General features: G+C 56.5%; 1 protein-coding gene and 1 long non-coding RNA gene across 15 annotated transcripts; one reads left to right on the forward strand and one right to left on the reverse strand.

The window, feature by feature from the left end:
* Positions 1–14: 14 nt before the first annotated feature.
* Positions 15–13,066, reverse strand: LOC149913893 (coiled-coil domain-containing protein 81-like). Of its 14 annotated transcripts, none has more exons than XM_090128363.1 (16): positions 12,572–13,066; positions 10,341–10,667; positions 9,364–9,492; positions 6,760–7,629; positions 6,211–6,676; positions 5,636–5,697; positions 4,928–5,081; positions 4,420–4,676; positions 4,015–4,085; positions 3,584–3,663; positions 3,350–3,461; positions 2,288–2,411; positions 1,577–1,714; positions 1,115–1,257; positions 785–910; positions 15–675 (listed from the first exon to the last, which is right to left on the reverse strand). In XM_090128363.1, the coding sequence occupies exons 5-16, from the start codon at positions 6,287–6,289 to the stop codon at positions 555–557; spliced, it is 1,467 nt and encodes a 488-aa protein (XP_089984489.1). In that variant the 5' UTR covers positions 6,290–6,676; positions 6,760–7,629; positions 9,364–9,492; positions 10,341–10,667; positions 12,572–13,066; the 3' UTR covers positions 15–554. The 14 variants fall into 14 exon arrangements, with proteins under 14 accessions (XP_089984489.1, XP_089984488.1, XP_089984487.1 ...); XM_090128362.1 differs by having other exon boundaries at positions 10,341–11,738; XM_090128361.1 differs by having other exon boundaries at positions 10,341–11,942.
* Positions 13,067–13,608: 542 nt separating this feature from the next.
* LOC149913894 (uncharacterized) lies at positions 13,609–17,928 on the forward strand. The gene is made up of 3 exons (XR_016460827.1): positions 13,609–13,658; positions 14,218–15,595; positions 15,890–17,928. It is a non-coding gene; the product is annotated as an uncharacterized LOC149913894 (long non-coding RNA).

The raw sequence follows: 17,928 nt of genomic DNA on the forward strand, positions 1-17,928 counted from the left end.
ACCAGCAGAAAGACTGGAAATAAGGCCAATTTATTTTTTTTGGGAGTACTGCGTCCAGGGCTGGGGCCCCAGTACAAGAAAGACGCAGAGCTTTGGATCGAATCCAGAGGAGGGCCACTAAGATGATCAGAGGGCTGGAGCACCTCTCCTATTGAGAAAGGTGGAGGGAACTGGGCTTGCTTAGTTTGGTGAGGAGAAGGCTCCGGGGAGACCTCATTGTGGCCAATTCTTGAAGGGAGGATATAAAGTGGAGGGGGAACGGCCGTTGACGAGGCTGGATAGTGACAGGACAAGGGGGAATGGTTTTAAACTGTGGAAGGGGGGGCAGAATTTGGTTAGATGTTAGCAGTTCTTCCCGCGGAGGGTGGTGACGTGCTGGAACAGCTTGCCGAGAGGTGGGGGATGCCCCATCCCTGGAGGCGTTCAAGGCCAGGCTGGATATGGCTCTGGGCAGCCCGGTCTGGTGGTCGGCGACCCCGCACATAGCAGGTGGGTTGAAACTAGACGACCTTCAATGCCCTTTTCAACCTAGGCCATTCAATGAGTCTTTGATTCTAAGATCTTCCATTCACAGGTGGAAATCTGGACAGCTTCCCAGCCCCCTTGCCGAGAGCTCCACCGCGGTCACCACCGTTGGCTGCACCTTCCCCTCTGGAGCGACGCGAGCATCGAGCACTACGGAGGTGAAAAGAACAGCGCACGGAGCGTTACGGGCTGAGCGCAGGCAAGTAGTGCAGGCTGGGCTCCAGCCCGGCTCTCAGGATCTGCTGCCTATGGAGCTCACCAGGGGAGCTGCCGCTTCAGCTCCAGCTTCTGCCGGTTTCTTTCCGCTGTGCTGGCAAAAGCCTCTTGCTGATGGAGGTGCGGCTCCAACCTTTGGAGCACCTGAGCCACTCGTGGGGAAAGGAGGCTGCAGCAGGAGGAGAAAGTCATCCCTTGGGCTCTGCTGAGCCCCCCTGCCTCTCCCCTCACCCAGCCCAGCATCCCCATGCTGCCGCGTGTCCCCACCCTTGCACCCCGCCAGAGTTTTTGGCCGGGCCGTGCCTGTCCCCGAGCTGCAGGGTCACAGCTGCCTGAGTGCCTCAGGCAGCCAGCAGAGCCCGCACACACTTACTCAGCATGCAGTGCCAGCTTGGTCGCTGTTCCCATTTTACTTCCCGGCAGAGGATCCACATCCTTCCTCCACCTCCTCTCCACTTGCTGTCCCCTGGGCTGGGCTGGAGGATGCGGAGCACGCATGCTCTGCCTGGCCATCAGCTGCCAAAGAGGAGACGCTGTCAGCAAAGTGGCTGGGAGCACGGGGCTGTTTCTCAGAAGCCCTCTGTCAAGGGCCCTGCAGCTTGCCCCGGCAAGCAGGAGACTTGGCCCTGCCAGCCCACGGCTGCCCGCCGCCCTTCCCTTCTCCCTGCAGGGCTCTCCCTGCGAGGTGCCAAGCTCTCCTCCCCAGGAGGAGCAGGCCAGCCCCTGCCATGCTGCACGGCGCCTGTCCCACTCCCCACCCCTTCAGTCCTGCTGAGCTCGCAGCCTGGCTCTGAGGATGGTGGCTGTTGCCAGCAGGCTCGATCCCTGACAGTACCTGGGGTGGACGCTGGTCCGCCCCTATGCTCCAGCCTTCCCACGCCGCCCTTTCTGCCCGTGCTTGCTCTACTTGCTGCTGGTGCATGGGCCACGTGCGGTCTACTTCTTTCCACAATGCGGACACTTCCCGGAGCTCCTGCAGAGACACAGCAGCATACAGGATCAGCCTCAGCCCCTGGGACTTTCCTTCAGCTCCACGCTCCTGCTCCTCACCTCTGGCAGCCGGTCAGCACTGTTTTGTCCCTGAAAGACCAGGGGCCCTAAAGGCAGGACGGGATCCGCAACTTGTAGCAAACGCGGCTCAGAGGTCGTATTCCACTCTCATGGCCCCTGCTCAAAATCAGAGTGCTGTGGCAGGTGGCAGGCCAGGAGGCGAGAAAAGATAGGGAAGGTGTGCAGCACCCTCCATCTACTGAAGAGGAGCTGAAGGAGCGGGTAGAAATGTGAAATGATGGCACCCCAAGGGCTGTGCTCCAGGTCACTGCACACACAGAGGCTTTTGCTTCCCTCCCTGTGGAAGCACTCAAGGCCAGGCTGGGTCAGGCTTAGAGCAACCTGGTCTAGAGACAGGTGTCCCTGCCTACAGCAGGGGATTGGAACTAGGTGGTCTGAGTGGCCCCTTCCAACCCAAACTTCTCTATGATTCTACCATTCTGTCATTTGTGCAGTCTCAAGCAGCACAGTCCCCGTAGCAAGGCAGGGCCGGTACCTGCAGCACCCTCTTAGACTCCTCTGTGGCAGGGGGTGCAGTGCTGGTCTGGGCAGGAGTAGATGCTTCCTTCTGTCCCGCTTTCTTCGTCCCGCGGGAGCTGCCTGCACATGGCGGGAGCGCGCTGCAAACAGACACAAGAGGAGTCTGCAGGAGCCCAGGGCACCTCGGTCTCCCCCCGTGCTCCCACAGCCGTAAAGATGGGCTCCGGTGCAGTGCGGAGAGACCCCTGAAGGGAGAAGAGCTTCTGCCATCACTGGGGATCAGCATTCAGCTCCCCCAGGGATCGGGGGCCAGGGTGGAACATGAAGCTGGTGTGTCTGCCTCGAGCAATTGTGCTGCGGAGTGTGGCAGCAGGCATAACAATTTATAGTGGGGGCCACGATCTGCCAATTGTCGGCGCAGTATGCGATCCCACTGCGCTGGAGACAGGAAGTGCGACCTGTCTGGGTGGATCAGTGGTCCTTACCGACAGAATAGCTTGTAGCGCTTCACGCATTAGTACAGCAAGAGCTTCGCTTAGGTCATATAGAACCCTCTCTTAGTCAATAGAACACTCCTGTATTTGTGATAAAAAAGCGGTCAGGATCCTATCGCTTGCTGCACGACTTGCGCGCAGTTAACGCTCAGTTAGTGCCTTTTGGTGTAGTTCAGCTTTTTTTCTAGTTCTACCAGCCTTCCTCGCAGAGTTGTACAGCCAGTCAATAAATCTTGGCTGCAGCTTTGTCATGAATGAGGAATGAATGAGACCTTAGCAGAAGAGATAAACAAGTTCTCAGGGAAAAGCCATGAAGAATGAGAAGCCTTCTCCCCTCCCTCCTGCTCCTCTAAGTTGTACTTAATGGAAGTACTGTTCTGGATTGCTTCTACGGCTTCTTTCAGTTTTTGCCAGGTTTCATCTGTGTAGTTTTCAGGCAATTTGGGTTTATCTTTAAAGTTCTTGATCACTAATTTCTGTGTGTCAGGAGCCTCTCTGGGTGCTGAGAGCTGGCAGCTCCAAAGGGGAGGCTACTCCTACACGAGCACACACATCTCCTTCTTCTTTTCGCCCAAGGCTCTCACCTGGCAGAAGGCTCCTTCGCCACGTCTTTCTGCCTTGAGCTTGGCTTGCGCTGCAGCAGCATGGAGGGGGGAAGTGTCTTCCGCCTCTGCAGCAGCCTGCCGGCAGAGCCCCCTGAAACCAAGACAGAAAGAAGTTCTTCAGAGCAGCCCCACGGACACAGCACGTGAACCTGGATCCGGTCACCCGGCACGGGACAGGGCCCACCTCCCTACAGCTGGGACCTGTTCCCTCACCTCTACTCATCTTCCGCTCTACTGCAGCTTTCTTTTCCGCGGCAACCTCTGCTCTGCTCTTTTCCACAGTGAGCTGAAACCTGGAAACAAAGAGTGACAACCCTTGAAGAAGGATGACCTCCTACCCATGCAGCTGTTGGCGGTATTTATCTATGTGCTATGCAAAGCGTGGCATCCTTTTCCTTCCTGGCCATGCCAAACCAGCACACGTAGCCCAAATTCCTCTGCACGTGCAGTTCATTCTCTCTGATGAGAATCGGGACAGCTTGGGCACCAGTAACACAACCATGATTCCCAGGAGCCAGACTTTCCAGGATTTCTACCCGACTGGATGCCGAGCACGGAGACCCAGCAGGGCACGTCTCAGAGGAGGAGGTGGGAAATAAGCCTGTCTCCTGGCCAGCTAAGTGCTGCAGAGGAAATGCGCTCACCTCGGGAACACCCGGATCCCATGGGCGGTGGTCTCTGGCCCGAAGTCAGCAGAATCTTCTGTCCAAAATCTCTGCAAAGGGACACAGACCTGCTGGAGGCTTGCCAAGGCCATTTTTTCATGGCTCTTCTTGACAGGAAGCAAGCCTGGCTCCCATGCCAAGAGAAAGCTGCTCTCCACCAAAGCCTCTTCCGTGAACATCAGAGCTTTGTTCTGCTCTGAAGGAGCAGGATGGCCAAATAGAGAGGCTGTGCAAGAGCACTGCCAGGCTTTCTGCAGGGGCAGAGATCCAGGAAATCTCTTTGCCAGTGGAGAAAGCCGTGGGGACAAGCATTGGACTGGCCTGCCACATCCAGGCTGGCCAGCAGTGATCTGATGGCGCACCCTCAAAACCTCCTCAACTTACAGTGCGGAACAGAGAAAGGATGGTGGCATTGCTTTCCAGCGTTGCAATGCAGCTGCAGAAGAACCTCATGAGGAGGAAGTCGTCTTGGCACGTCATAACGCCGATGTTCTTAAAGACAAATGAGACGGGCTCCCTGTTCCTCAGGAGGTGACAGTATAAGAGCACGCTCTCTCGCACGCAGCGCAGCACCACGTTCAGCGGGACGCCGGAGGCTCGCGAGAGCTGCCGGTAGTTGAGCGACTCAATCTTGACATCGTCTGCAAGGAGAAGGCACAGCCTCACTGCCACAGCAAGCCACATTCCCATGCAACATGATCGTGACCAAATCCCATAGAAAAGGTCATTCGGAGAAACAGCTCTTGAGTTGTGGTTCCTTCGGGACGAACTCACGCTGTACCCCGAGCTTTGCAGACAATTCTCTGCTGCTCCCGGCCATTTCCAGAGAGCAGGGATAACACACCCAGCCAGACGTGGGACAGGAAGGGGAAGGTGGCTGCTGCCTTCTCACCAGGGATGATGTCGTTGGGAGACTGGAGGTCCTGCAGCCACAGCACCCCGATGTCCAGCTGGAAGACAGGCCTTAGCACTGAAACTGCCTCTACTTTGCTGTGGAATTGCTCTCGGACCCCAGCAAAGACCCCGAGCCCCGGAACCAGGACTCCCTGCACGGGGAAAAGACAGAAAGGCTGACGAGTGTGTACTTTAGGGGCGGCAAAAGCCACAAACATCAAGAGCATGGGGTCACTGCTCTCCGCCCTCCCCACTCCTGATGGACAGCAGGGTGAGATGGGGCTCTCCGGAAAGCTTTGGAAAAATCTGTGATCCCTGCAAGACAGTCACCTTTGCATAGTATTTCCCAACATCCTTTGGCTAGAGAAGAGCCCGGGCATTTACAGCACAGGGCTTAAGCCTGGGACTTATTCCCAAGGACATCCTTGGCATAGGGCCAGAAAAAATCCCCCACCCATTTCTCCCTTGGCTCTCCCCGTACTGACCACAGGGCAGAGCAAAGCCCCTGCGTGTGCCGAACGTTTGCTCAGAGCAGCTCTGGCCTTGGGTTTCCCTCCCAGTTGGCCAACAGGCTGCTCTGGGCACCCGGCTTGGGCTCAGCGTGCTGCTCAGTGTGGTGCTCAGGGAGGGACGGCTCTGTGAGGCCCACACTCTTGGCGGGACTGAACCTCTCTCCAGGGCGAGGGCCACCAGCATACCAGCCCACCTTGTCCAGCTTCATCTGTTCCAGGATGTAATCAGACACGGCATCCCAGACCGCCACAATCTCTGCAAAGGAAAGAAAAGACATGTCATGCTCCAGGACAGCCTCTTCACAACTGCTTGGCAAGCTCCTCACACAGACAGTGATCGATACAGGCACACGCACACACCCCAGAAAAGCACCGCCATGGCTAGCGGAGCTGGGCTTTGCTCTGATTTCAGCCTTATTCAGGGCCCCGAGGGGAAACGGGGACATAGGAAGCCTGTGGGACACAGGATGCCTTTCCTCCCAGAGCTGGAACCTACGGAAACACCTGTAGGTGTGTTCTCCCAGGGAAACCTGGTCTTGGACTGCCCTATCACAGGGGACTGAGCATGCCTAAAGGAACCTGGGGGCTCTGGGCAGCTCTACTATTGGGACCTGGCTGCCACGTGGTCCCCAGAAGAGCTGGACCCTTGGGCAGGGCTCTTGCAGCAGCCCCCAGCCATGCCCAGCCAAGCACAGAGAGCAGGAGCTGAGGCTTTGGACAGCTAACAGCCCCGTGCGATGCCTTGGGAAGGGAGTCCGGAAAGCCTTACCTTTGGTAGAGAGTTCCAGCAGCGTTGGGAACGTGTAGACCAGCTCCGAGCTGAGGCTCACAGTCCAGCAGCCTTCCATGTCGCTGGCCGACAGCCCTCAGCTCAGAACTAAGGATGCCCTCCACCAACAAGGCTCCTCAACCAACCAACAATTCTCCGCAAAGTGCCCCTGCTCCTCCACGTGTCAACAAAGGTCACCCAGTGCAGCCTTGCTGCCCCTGAGCCGACTCCTGACCGCAGAAGGACAGAGCCCCTGAGCAGTGCTGCAGCAGCGCCCAGGCCTTGCAGGGAAGTGCTGGCACTGATGCTGCCCTGTGGAAGATCTCCTTGTGATGCAGCGCATCGCACTGTGACATCAGCCCGGGTCACCTGGAGCTCTGCTGGGTCACTGGCATGGAGAGGAGATCTCCTCTTCCAGGAGGAGTTCCAGTTAACTTACTGAATTCTGTTATGAAAGAACGCAAGCCTAACTTTAATGGCTTAGTAAGAGAAGTTGTTTCACGTCTGCTTAATAAACAAAAACCTGTGCGTTCACAGGCACACACACACCTCACGAGGTTGAAATATCATTATTGACAGTCACCGTGGTTTACTCGGCAAATGGCACGAGAACTTGCCACGTGTCATACAGGCTGAAGCTGGTGAGCTGCTGGCGACGCACAACGATGATGACACTGCATCACGGCTGTGCCACGCTGATGTCACATGTGGTCTCCTCTGGTGGTGGCACAGAGTTCACCACCGTGTGTGTCCCCGTCCTCGTGGCAGACAATGATGGGCACCAAAGGGCTCCAGTGTCACTGAGTCCGGCTGTAGGCAGGCCTGGAGGGGTGACAAAGGACAGCAAGAGGCTCAGAGACAGCACGGTGACAACGCGGGGCCACCAGTGCCTACCTCTGTGTGGTGATCACAGCACAGGGAATAATGTCATCCAAGGGATGGTGACACACGAGTGATGGCGACACCGGATGACAGTAACAACAGTGACAGCCAGGGATGGGGACACTGCATCACGGCTGTTCCACATCGAGGTCACCCTGTGTCACGGTGTTACCTGAAGACAGTGACACTCGATGACACCCAATGGCATCCAGTGAAGGTGATACCCAACGATGGTGACACCACCAACCCCATGTCACACCCCACGTGTCCCCCAACTGCCCCCAGCCCCCCTCCCTGTACCCCTCCTCGTCACCTCTTCAATGAGGATGGCACCGCGCTGCAGTTGTGCCACCATGGCAGGGGGGACAGCTTGGGACAGTCATGGACAGCCAGGGTGACAGCGACACCAGGCTCCAGGAGCTGTAGGACGCTGATGGGGCTCTCGAGGTAGACGGGTTGGTACGGCCCCAGATTCCATGGTTACAGTGACAGTGTGGACTTCGGGACAGGCGGTTGTCCCGGTGCTGGCATCCGGTGCTGGGATCGGGGGGGGGGGGGGGGCAGACAGGTGGACCCTGGGGGTCAAAACGGGGGAGGCACAGAGGGGAGGGGTGGGCACCTTCGGCCCACGGAGCCGAGCGCGTTCCACCGCCGCCTCCTCCTCTCCCTCCCTCCCTCCGCCGCTCGGGCGCGTAGCGCTTCCCCACGCCGCTCTTCCTTCCCTCCACCCCCTGCCGCTCCTCCCTTTCCTCCCCCCGGCCCCCTCCGGGCCCCGTCCTCCCTCCCCACCGGCTCCGCTCCCTCCCCCGGCTCCCGGGGGTCTAGCCGAGCTGCCCTCCCCCTTCACCGCCCCTACCCGGCACCGCGCCCCTTTCCCCGGGCCGTGCCAGGGATTACGCGCAAATCGCCTCGGCCTTAACCCTGTTTGCGGCCGCTCGGGCTGTCGGGGAGCTCCCGGGGTGTGCGGACGGCCCTTCTCCGTTGCCCCGGACCGGACCGGACCGGACCGGCGACCCCCGGCCCTCATCGAGCGACCTTCGAGCTCGGCGCCCCCTAGACTCGCAGGAGGGGCCCGAGGGGGTGAGAGCATAAAGGGCAGCCCTACTGAGCAGCCCCTTGCCCCCGCTGTGGCATCTGGGCTCAGCAGCTGGTCCCGCGTATAGGGCGAGCACTGCGATGTAGTCCTTCGAGGCATGGGTCGGGACGCGATCCGAGGCTGGGACGTGGGCCCTGCGTTAAATGCAGAGCAGAGATGGACACCGTGTGCATCCGTTCATGGGGGCACCACGCCTTAAGGAGCAGCACATTTCTCTGCCCTCCACCAAGCCTTTTATTGACACACTGAGTGTTTACTTGGAGGCTTCTCAGTTTACGAGTTACCAGCATACCCTTGAACCAGCATACCAGCCAACGTCTCATGGCTCTTCAAGTGGAGCTCATGTCTCCTACAAACTCAACCCTTTCACTGATTGTTTTTTTCCTCTTGCTGTACAACAGCAGGGTATGTGAAAGAGCAGAATTTCAGAGGAGATAGGAAACAAAGCTCCATCACCACGTGAAGCCACGCTGTTCTCTTCTCCAGCATTTCTGTGTTGCTTTCGTTCCAGCCTGCCCTTTTGAGTTCACAGCTGCCAGGTTTGATCACAGAAAGTAATCACTGGGTTGTCTACTTGGTAAGTGCAAACATCAGGAAAGCAGTTGGAATTCACAAGAATAGAAGAAAGGAAATTGCATTGCTAATATTTAAAGATATAGTCATTTTCTTTGTGGTTTTAGGCTTTCATACAGAGCATTGGGATACTGCAAACTGAGGGTAGTTTGCAAGAAGTAGCAATTTTTGCCTCTCCTGCCCTCCCTCTCAGTAAAAAGGTGAAGTACCTTCTGTATTTTATTAAGCCTACTAAGTTAAAGTGGTGCACCACTAACTCAAGCCCAAAGAAGTGCTGCAGTGGTATAGCTCATCGGGAGACTCAAACTGCTGCAGCTCTTCCAGCAATAGAAAAAAAGAACTATTTTTGTTGACCGTGAGTTTATGAGTGGTCTGTTGTTGAATTGCTTTTGTTGAAGGGTTGTAACCTCAGAAGGGAGCAAGCCAGATGACTGACAGCAGGTTACTTTTTTGATGATGGTGAGAAATTGCATGTGGTTGTCCGAGGATGTTTGGTCTCCCTCCCTTTACCCCCAGGTGAAAGATACTGCTAAGGAATACCATCCTACAAAAGCCTGTAGACTAAGAATTGGTGTCAGAGTCATATTAGCTCCCCTACTTACCACGTGATGCACTGGATAATCACACGACTGCTGTTCTGTATCCTCTGACATCATCCAGCCTCTGTAGCCATGGCCATGCTTTGTGGCAGAAGTGGTCTGCTATTAAATATTTGTCATCCTTGCACCCTGCTGAACCACAAAAGCCAAAAACAAGAAACAAGACTCTTATTTAAGCTACTTCTTCAGCTCCAGCCCTATACATATTCTACTACCTTAAAGTTCAAACTGGTTCTTGGTGTCCCTTTTGCCCCATTTTTTATTTCATATGCCTTAAATCTTACAGCTGTGACTAGATAGATAGACAATTTTGTTCACCTCATTTCATCCCCTGGAGTTCAAAACTTAGTTTCCATTAGTGGAAAGCTAGTATAGGCCCCTGAAGACTACAACAACCTACTTAAGCTTAAGGTATGTTTCAAGGTCGTGTTGGATAAGGAGGAAAGAAATCAGCTCCTACTAGCTAATGAAAACTGCAATGTCATTTCAGATCAGGCCTGCCAGTTTGGGCTCCAAGATGCCAAATTTGTTTTTTCACTTCTTTTTGTTCAGGGGATAGATTCAAACCTGCTGACAAGCCTGCCCTTAGTGATTTCCCCTCATGTGAGCTTTGCTCACCCTATCTGAGAGCCCCATTTTACAGAGACCAAGGTCTGTGCACTGCTTGACAGAACTAACTGAAAATCACAGGCCAAGTACTCCTCTAAAAACATGTAATTCTGTCAAAGCAGACATGGAATTTGAGGACAGGTGTCAAAACCACAGGATTATTTATTTATTTATTTGTTTATTTTTAAGGGCATGCTGCTGTGTTTGCAGAGGGGCAAGAGAACTGAAGGCAAGGGAACTTAAGTTGAGGAGGTGCTGCCCACTAAAATAAACCATGGCACCTGTCCCCTGAAGGAAGGGGGTGGTGGTCTGGGAGGAAACCTTCCAGAGGTCTACGGTTGAACCAGATGATATTCATGGCCTTTTCCTACCTTAACGATTCTGTGAGTCCATAATTCAGAGAGCAATCTTCACAGCTGGCCTGGGAGCAGGAAGTGAGCATATAGCTGGTCTGCCAAACTGCATCAAAACATCTCCATGAGGGGAGATGGAGTTTGTTTCATTTCATCCTGGTTTTTTGACTTCGTTCCAAGTTGTGTTTTTGTGTGTTGTTTTTATTTTCTTTTCCTTCAAGTTTTTCCACTTAGTCTAGACGTTTGGGTTTGAATTTCTCAGTAGTCCGCTGTATACACTGTGTTCAAAGATGTCTCATATCCTTCTGTCTCTTCTGTTCCCTGCCCTTAATGACTCAGTGAGAACTGGATCAACAGAGTGAATGCTTCATTATTGACTTTTTTTTTTTTTTAAACATGAAACGCATTGAAAATAGTAACACATGCCTGCCTTCTCTAAGCAAAATATTTTGGCTGTGTTGGACACGCTGAAACATACAGATTTTGAATTCAATGCAAATGTTTTGTTTAGACATTGACAACAAAACCCCCATCTCTTGAAGTACTTCCATTCTTCATGGAAAACAAACAAACAAACAAACAAAACAACAAAAAAGCCTTTCCATTGAAGAACTTGCCATTTTCTTTCCCTAAATTGAGGCAGGAAGACCTTAAAACAATGATTTTTCTTCATATTTTTTTTTCCAGCATTGCCTTCAGCATGTACCATATAAAGAATATATGCTAATCTTCATCAACTGATGCTAGCATCAAATTTCCTTCTTTTCTTGGCACATAATACGCACGCCTACTTTGAGTAAATTCTTCAAGGAAATGTTGCTCATTCTCCTCATAGTAGATATGCCAGTTGGATTCTTTTCTGTTAAGTAATTTTGGATGACATCCAAAGGTAAGGTTTGATCAGCGGGGTAACTGGGTAGTTCCTGCCAGACAGATAGGTGGTAACAACCCACAGGAAATGGATTACAAGCAGAGAAAAAAGCACTTAGTTTTCAACCCTTCAGAGAGAGCCAAAGTAACACAATGGGTTAAGGAACACATTTAAAACTAAAGGTATGTTTTATTATTGGCCAAATCCTGATACCTGTCTTGAAGCCCGCTCCTTTCTCTTTGTGCGGGCATTCAGACAAAATGCTGTAGAAGTTCTGGATTTCTCCCACTTCACAGTGTCTGTTGCTTGGGAATATTTCGTGCAAGGAACCTGAAAAAATGCTTTCGCCCACACTTTCTTCACAGACTTTTTCCACCTTGTGCTTTTTCTTGTCGTTATTATTCCTCTTGTTACTGTAATTGCTGCTTCTGTATGTATCTGTACAAGACAGGATGCTTTTAAACAGTTCCCCACTGTTTTCAGTGTCACAAGGTGGAAGTTATTAATGCAGCTGGCAGGAATGTGTCTGTTGCCTTAGGGAAGGGCTGCAGGAAGCAAGAAATTGCAGTGAGAAGAAAGCCCTGCCCTCAGAAAAGAATTTTAGTGAAGGACCAGCAGAGGTATGGAGGGACAACCCACCTGCCACTTCATTGCCTTCTTCTTGTTTTACTTCCCCTTCTCAGTATTTTTTCTCAGATGTTAGCATCTCCTACTTTCTTTGTTGTTCTACTGACTTGATTCGGAGATATCTAGCAGGAGGTTGATGTGTTTCTCATTCAGTATTGTCAGGGCATTAGGAAAAGTATTAACAGCAGGTTGTGTGTTTATGGCCTCAAGTTGTGCCAGGAAGATTCAGATTGGACATTAGGAAAAATTTCTTCTTCAAAGGTGTGGTTAGATGCTGAAATGGGCTGCCCAAAGAGATGGTGGAGTCACCTTCCCAGGAGGTGTTCAGAAAACATTTAGATGTCGTACTGAGGGACATGGTTTAGTGGGGAAATATTGGTGGTAGGTGGATGGTTGGACTGGATGATCTTGAAGGTCTTTTCCAACCTTGGTGATTTGATGATTTGATGATGATGAAGAGGACTACAGTGATCAGAATGGGGGAACTGGAAGGGGGAAAAAGGGGAGGGGAGGCGCAACCCCGGGGGTCACACAGAGCGACGGGGGAGGTTGTGGGCGACCAGTGGCGGGGGGAGGGGAGGAGGGCAGTGAAATACACGGGGCGGGGGAGGCGGGGAGACACAGGGCAGCTGCCCCCGCCGAGCGGAAGCCCCGAGCGCCACAGAGACCCCGCGGGGCCAACGCAGAGCGGCACGCGGCCCCCAGCCCCCTTAACCCCGGCCCCGCCCCGGTGCCCCCCCCGAACACCCACCTGTAGAAGCTGAGGCGGCGCTCGGAGCCCCGGGGTGCGCCGCCCCACTTCCGCACGGCCGCCTCCTCCTCGGGTCGCGGGGCTGGTGACGTCACTCAGCGGGGACGGCGCGGCGCCACAGCGACGGAGCGGCGCACGCGCTGAGGCGCTGTCGCCATGGGGACGCCATCACGCATGCGCTGTCGCCGGGGGGTCGGCTTTACGCGCTGCAATGAGGGAGGGCGCGCCGTCTCCACGGCATCAGATGGAAAACGGCGCTTGGAGACTGCAGCTGCGGGGCAGCAGCTCAGCACAGCGCTGCCGATGACTGGAGCCGAGCGAGAAGCGGACTCCGCTGGGCCGGACTCCGTGCCGGGCTCGAACGCGCCTCGATCCGCGCGATCGCTCCCTCTCTTCCGGGGCTGCCCGGCTCAGCCAGGAGCCGCTCCCGGACACCGGGCGGGTCCCGCCTCTCGCGGTCAGCCGCCGCTTCTCGCAGCCCGGCAGCGCCTCGCCGCAACGACGGAGGACGGCTCGGTTCCCCCTCTGAGGACAGCCGGATTCTGACGGGGGACGGACGGGGCCGGCGGCGGTGCCCCCGCGCCGCCTTCCCCCGACCGCGCGGCGTCCCCGAGGGCGGCGGCGGGGCAGCGGAGCGGCGGAGCGCCGCTTTCCCCGCACGGAGCCCCGCGGCTCCTCCATCCCGCCGGCGCCATCGGCATCACCATGGCGGCGGCCCCGCGTCCGCAGCCGCCATTGGCGGAGAGCCCGCGCTCGGCCCCGCCTCCTCCGCTCTGCCATTGGTCGGTGCGCCGAACGGGGCGGGCGCTCCGCGCGGGGTCCTTTCTGTCCGCGGGCGCGCCGTCATTGCGACATCACCGCGCGCGTTCCCATGGCCCCAGCCCGGCTGCCGTCGCGATGCCTGCCGTCGTGCGCCCGCTCCGCTTCCGGGGCCTCGGCTGCGGCTGCGGGAGGAGGGCGGGGACGTGGGGGACCTCAGCGAGGCCGGGCCCGCCCCGCCCCGCTCCTCCCCGCCCCGCTCCGCCCCGCCCCGCTCCGTGCGGGCCTTGCTGGAGAGCGGCGAGCGCGGGCTGGCGGCCGCCGGCAGGTGGGGGAGCGGGGCGTCCGGGCGGGCGGCGCGGCCCGGCGGTGGCGTGGGGAACCCGCTGGAGACGAGCGGCTCCGGGGCACCTTGGCGTCCCGCTGCAGGCGGCGGTCGCGGTGCCGGCCCGAGGCCGGCGCTGTGCGGGGCGGGGCTGAGCGCGGGGCGATCAGCTGCTGCTGCTGATGCTCGGCCGGCTTCTCGGCCGCCTGCGCAGGGCGCTGCTGGCTCGCGTTCAGCCGAGCGTCGGCCCGCAGCTCCGGATCCTTTTCCTCCACGCGGCCTTCCGGCCGCTCTGCCCCAAGCCCGCAGCGATGCCTGGGGTCGTTGTGACCAAAGTGCGGGACCCGGCGCGTGGTGGTGTCGAACCTCGTGCCGTTGGCATCAGCCGTCGATCGGCCTGACCGGAGCCCTCTGCAGGGTCTTTGGAATCCTTAGGCAGATTATAGGCGGATGGCGTAGCTGAGGGGCGATGGGAGGCAGGGAGGGGAGCATCCTGCCGTGCCACCGGCAGCCCAGGGACCACGTGCTGTGGGTGCCGGCACGAAGCTCCTCCATCCGTCAGCACGGGAGCTGCGGTTCTGGCTGCAGCAGCAGGAACTCAGCGCAGCCCTGCAGAGAGCGGTCCGGCAGAACGAGAAGAAGATGACGGCCGTGGAGTGCGAGAGCCTCAGCAGCGTCTGCAGCCCACGAGGAGCTGAGCGGGACTGGGAAGAGGAAGCTGTGGGAGTCCTGGGGAGTGACGCAGAATAGCAGCGTGAGTGGCACTCGTTCATCACTCTTCTTCCCCCTTACAAGCTCCTCTCTTCCCTTTTTCCTTTGTTCTGCTCAATCTTTTCTCTCCTTCTCTTCCCTCCTCTCCTCTTTGTTGGCAAGAGGGCTTCGAGCTCCCTTGCTTGTGCGGAGAGAGAGGCTCAGACTCCCTTGCTGGTGCAGAAGGAACGATGAAGGACCTTTACTGAAGATGCTTACAACCTTTTATACCCGTGCAACAGCAACTTACATGTAGGAAGCAGGAGCCTCGTGTGTGTTTACGTCTGGCTCAAGTTACTGCTAAGCTTTTTTACTCATTAGTGTAGGGTAATAGGTGGGGTTGAGGGTGGAACAAGGGGTGGTACAAGGAGAGTGCGGATTGGTTCATGGGTTTCCTGGGTGGGTTCGTGGGTTTCCTGGGCGGTCACGTGTCACGGTATATAAGTGCTTGTTACGCAGCAATAAATTGGCTTTCGGCATAGGAACGCTGGTCGTTCGGTCCGTCCGACTGTCCCCTCGCCGGAGGTCGATGTTGCGCAGCAACAATTAGCAAGATAATGACTTTATCCCACATCTCCCCCTTCTCTATTAAGAGAAAAAGAAGCACGGTTCAAAAACAATCCTAAAAGTAGCTAAACTAAAATTAATACACTGAACAAGGATGGGTTCTGTAGAGTACAAACAGCAGTCCATATTAACCAATCCCAACGATTCCAATTCTTATGATTCCTTGGTGGCACAGTTGACAAAGTGCGTCTTGTTGCTGTGAGTCCAAACCACTGATGAAAGTGCTGTGGTCATGTTACAGCAGATGATGAGACGGATGGCCAGACCCCCCAGATTCGCATGAGCACCCACTGGACACCCCAGGACTCCTCTGGGACATCCCCAGACCCTTCTGGATGACTCCAGGACCACTCAGACCCACATGAGAACTCCCTGGACCCTACCAGACCCTGCTGGGCCATTTCCAGATCAGCCCAGGGACTCCTCAGAGCTCTTGGGCCCATAGTGGGAACTTCCAGATCCTTCCATGGTGCCACAGGACCAACATGGGGACTCCCTGGACACCCCAAGGTCCCGCTGGGATATCTCCAGACTCTTCTGGTTGAGTCCAGAAGAGCCCCCTGGAGCCCCCAAGCCTCTCTAGGATGTCTCATGCAGATCCTTCTGCATGATTCCAAGGGGGGGTAAGAGGGGATAAAGGAGGGTGTGGGTGGGGCGAGAAAGGGGTCAGTGGGACTTTTTTGGGCTTGAAAGGGGGGTTGTGTGGAATCTAGGGGGGGAAGGTGTGAGTGAGTGGGACTGCTGTGGGGTGGAAAGAGGATCTGGTGATGGAGGGAGAGGTGGAATGGGGAAACTGGGGAGTTGTGGGGAGCTTCTATAGTAAAGGAAGTCTAGGGGCAGAGAATGGGGGTTGGGAGGGAAAGCAGAGGTTCTGACACAGTGCCTGTTCAGCAGCTCCCCTTTGTGTCCCTTCCCAGGGAGAAACCACACTTTGGGCCTGAATGACACTGGGCACACAGCTTCCTTCTTAGCTTGTTATCAAGACACCTTGCTGACACAGATCTTCTGTAAGAGACACAAGGTTAGTTTGGAAATCCATGAGCTTCTCTAAGGTCATGCGTTACATCAAAGATCTAAAGGTAATCACAGAATCATAGAATAGCCTGGGTTGAAAAGGACCACAATGACCATCTAGTTTCAACCCCCTGCCATGTGCAGGGACACTGTCCAACAAACCAGGCTGCCCTGAGCCACATCCAGCCTGGCCTCGAATGCCCCAAAGGATGGGGCATCCATGTCCTCTATGGTCTACCTTTTAAAATGCCTCAGCACCGTCTGAATGCAAAACTTCCCCCTGATATCTAAACTAAATCTCCCCTGTCTCAATTTAAAACCATTCCCCATTATCCTGTCATTATCCACCCTCGTAAACATCTGTTCCCCCTCCAGTTTATACGTTTCCTTCAAGTCCTGGGAGGTCTCCCGGAGCCTTCTCTTCTCCAAGCTGAACAAGCCCCGGTCCCTCGTTGCACCAAGAATGCCTCGGCGGCTGCATTTCCCTCGTCCCCCACCAGGGGGCGCTGCTCCCCATCCAGCTCAGCACGCACCCTGCGCTCACTTCCAGGGGGCGTTCTCAGCAGCGTGCGCCCTTTGCACCGGGCAGCCCGGGCTGCGCTTTACTGACGTGCTGCTCGGCCGCGTTCACAACGTGTGCTCCAGTCAGCCCGCAGGCTGTCGGCTTTTCAGCGTCTATTACACAGCCCAGTGCCGGAGCTGGTGTGCGCTAAAGGCACCTGCAGCTGCCGGGACAGCCTGAAGAAAAGCCTCGGGAGGGGTTTGCACGACCCCAGGTGAGCCGTCAGCCCGGCGCTAAGCGCACAGAAGGGAACGCTGGAAGGGCCGCTAGAGGCAGATGTTGCCTGCTGGGTCCCCGAAGGGAAACTGCGGGCTGCCGGGGAGAGAGAGGGGAGTGGAAGTTCCCCCGCTGGAGGCTTCCCATTCAGACACTCCAAAGGAGGAGTTGAAAGCTGCCATCAATCCATGCGTGCAGAGCTGTGGAGCGGGATCATCTCGTGTCTGCCGTGGCCCAGAGGGAGAAACGCACTCCCGGCTGGGCTGTGTTACACAGAGCCAACCGGGCAGCAGAGCACGCTGAGCTCCTCTGCTCACTTCCTCACTGTCCCAGCTCCAACCCCTTCCTGTGCCTCTCGGAGCCCAAGCCGGGCTGCAACACGCCTGGGAACCGCTGCTCCCCTCGTTGCAGCCCGTCTGGCCCAGCAAACCTGCCGTGCTGGGCAGGAGCTGGAGCCGGGACCGGGCTCCCGCCTGGGCTACAGCAGTGCCGGTTCCGCCCCGCCCGGTGCCGCTCCCCGCTGCCCTCCCACCGCTGCTGGCAGGGGGCAGGAAGCGTGCGCTCCTCTGCACGAGGCACGAAGGGCTCCTACCTTGGGTGCGGAGCAGGCTGCTCCCACCTCTGGTGCAGGCAACCGGGCTCCTGGGAGTCGCTCCTGGGAGAGCAGGGGATGCCGAGTGCCCGCAGCCCGGAGCTGGCCGCAGGACGGCCTTGCTGCACCTCCTGCCGCCGCGGTGCTGCCCGGATGGCTTCCAGCCAGGCTCTGGCCGCTTCGGCACAGCCTCAGGTGCCGGGCAGCGATTCCCACAGCGAGCACGCCCCGAGCCGGCTGCCAGGCCGTGGGCAGTTTCACAGCTCGTTCTCGTGGCACATCTGCACCCGTGGGAGAGAGGGGAGGATGGGGGCTGTGTTTTGTCACGCTAATGAAGCGTCGCTCTCTGCTCCGTCCCTTTGCTTCCTTTGCTGGGGACATTCGCACATCCTTGCGGTCGCACATCCCCACGTTGCTGTCCTGGCGCTCCTTTAACTCCTCTCACCCGTGAGTAGGTCCCAGAAGAGGCAATCTCCGGCTGCCCTGCTCTCGAGGGCAGCATCTCCCTGCAGCTGGCTCACTTCCTCACTGAGTGCTGCCCATGGCACTCATGGCACGTTTCTCCTCACTGA

The sequence above is a fragment of the Phasianus colchicus genome, chromosome 33 (genome assembly GCF_987193195.1).
Source record: "Phasianus colchicus chromosome 33, bPhaCol1.hap1.1, whole genome shotgun sequence".
NCBI classification, from domain to species: Eukaryota; Metazoa; Chordata; class Aves; order Galliformes; family Phasianidae; genus Phasianus; species Phasianus colchicus.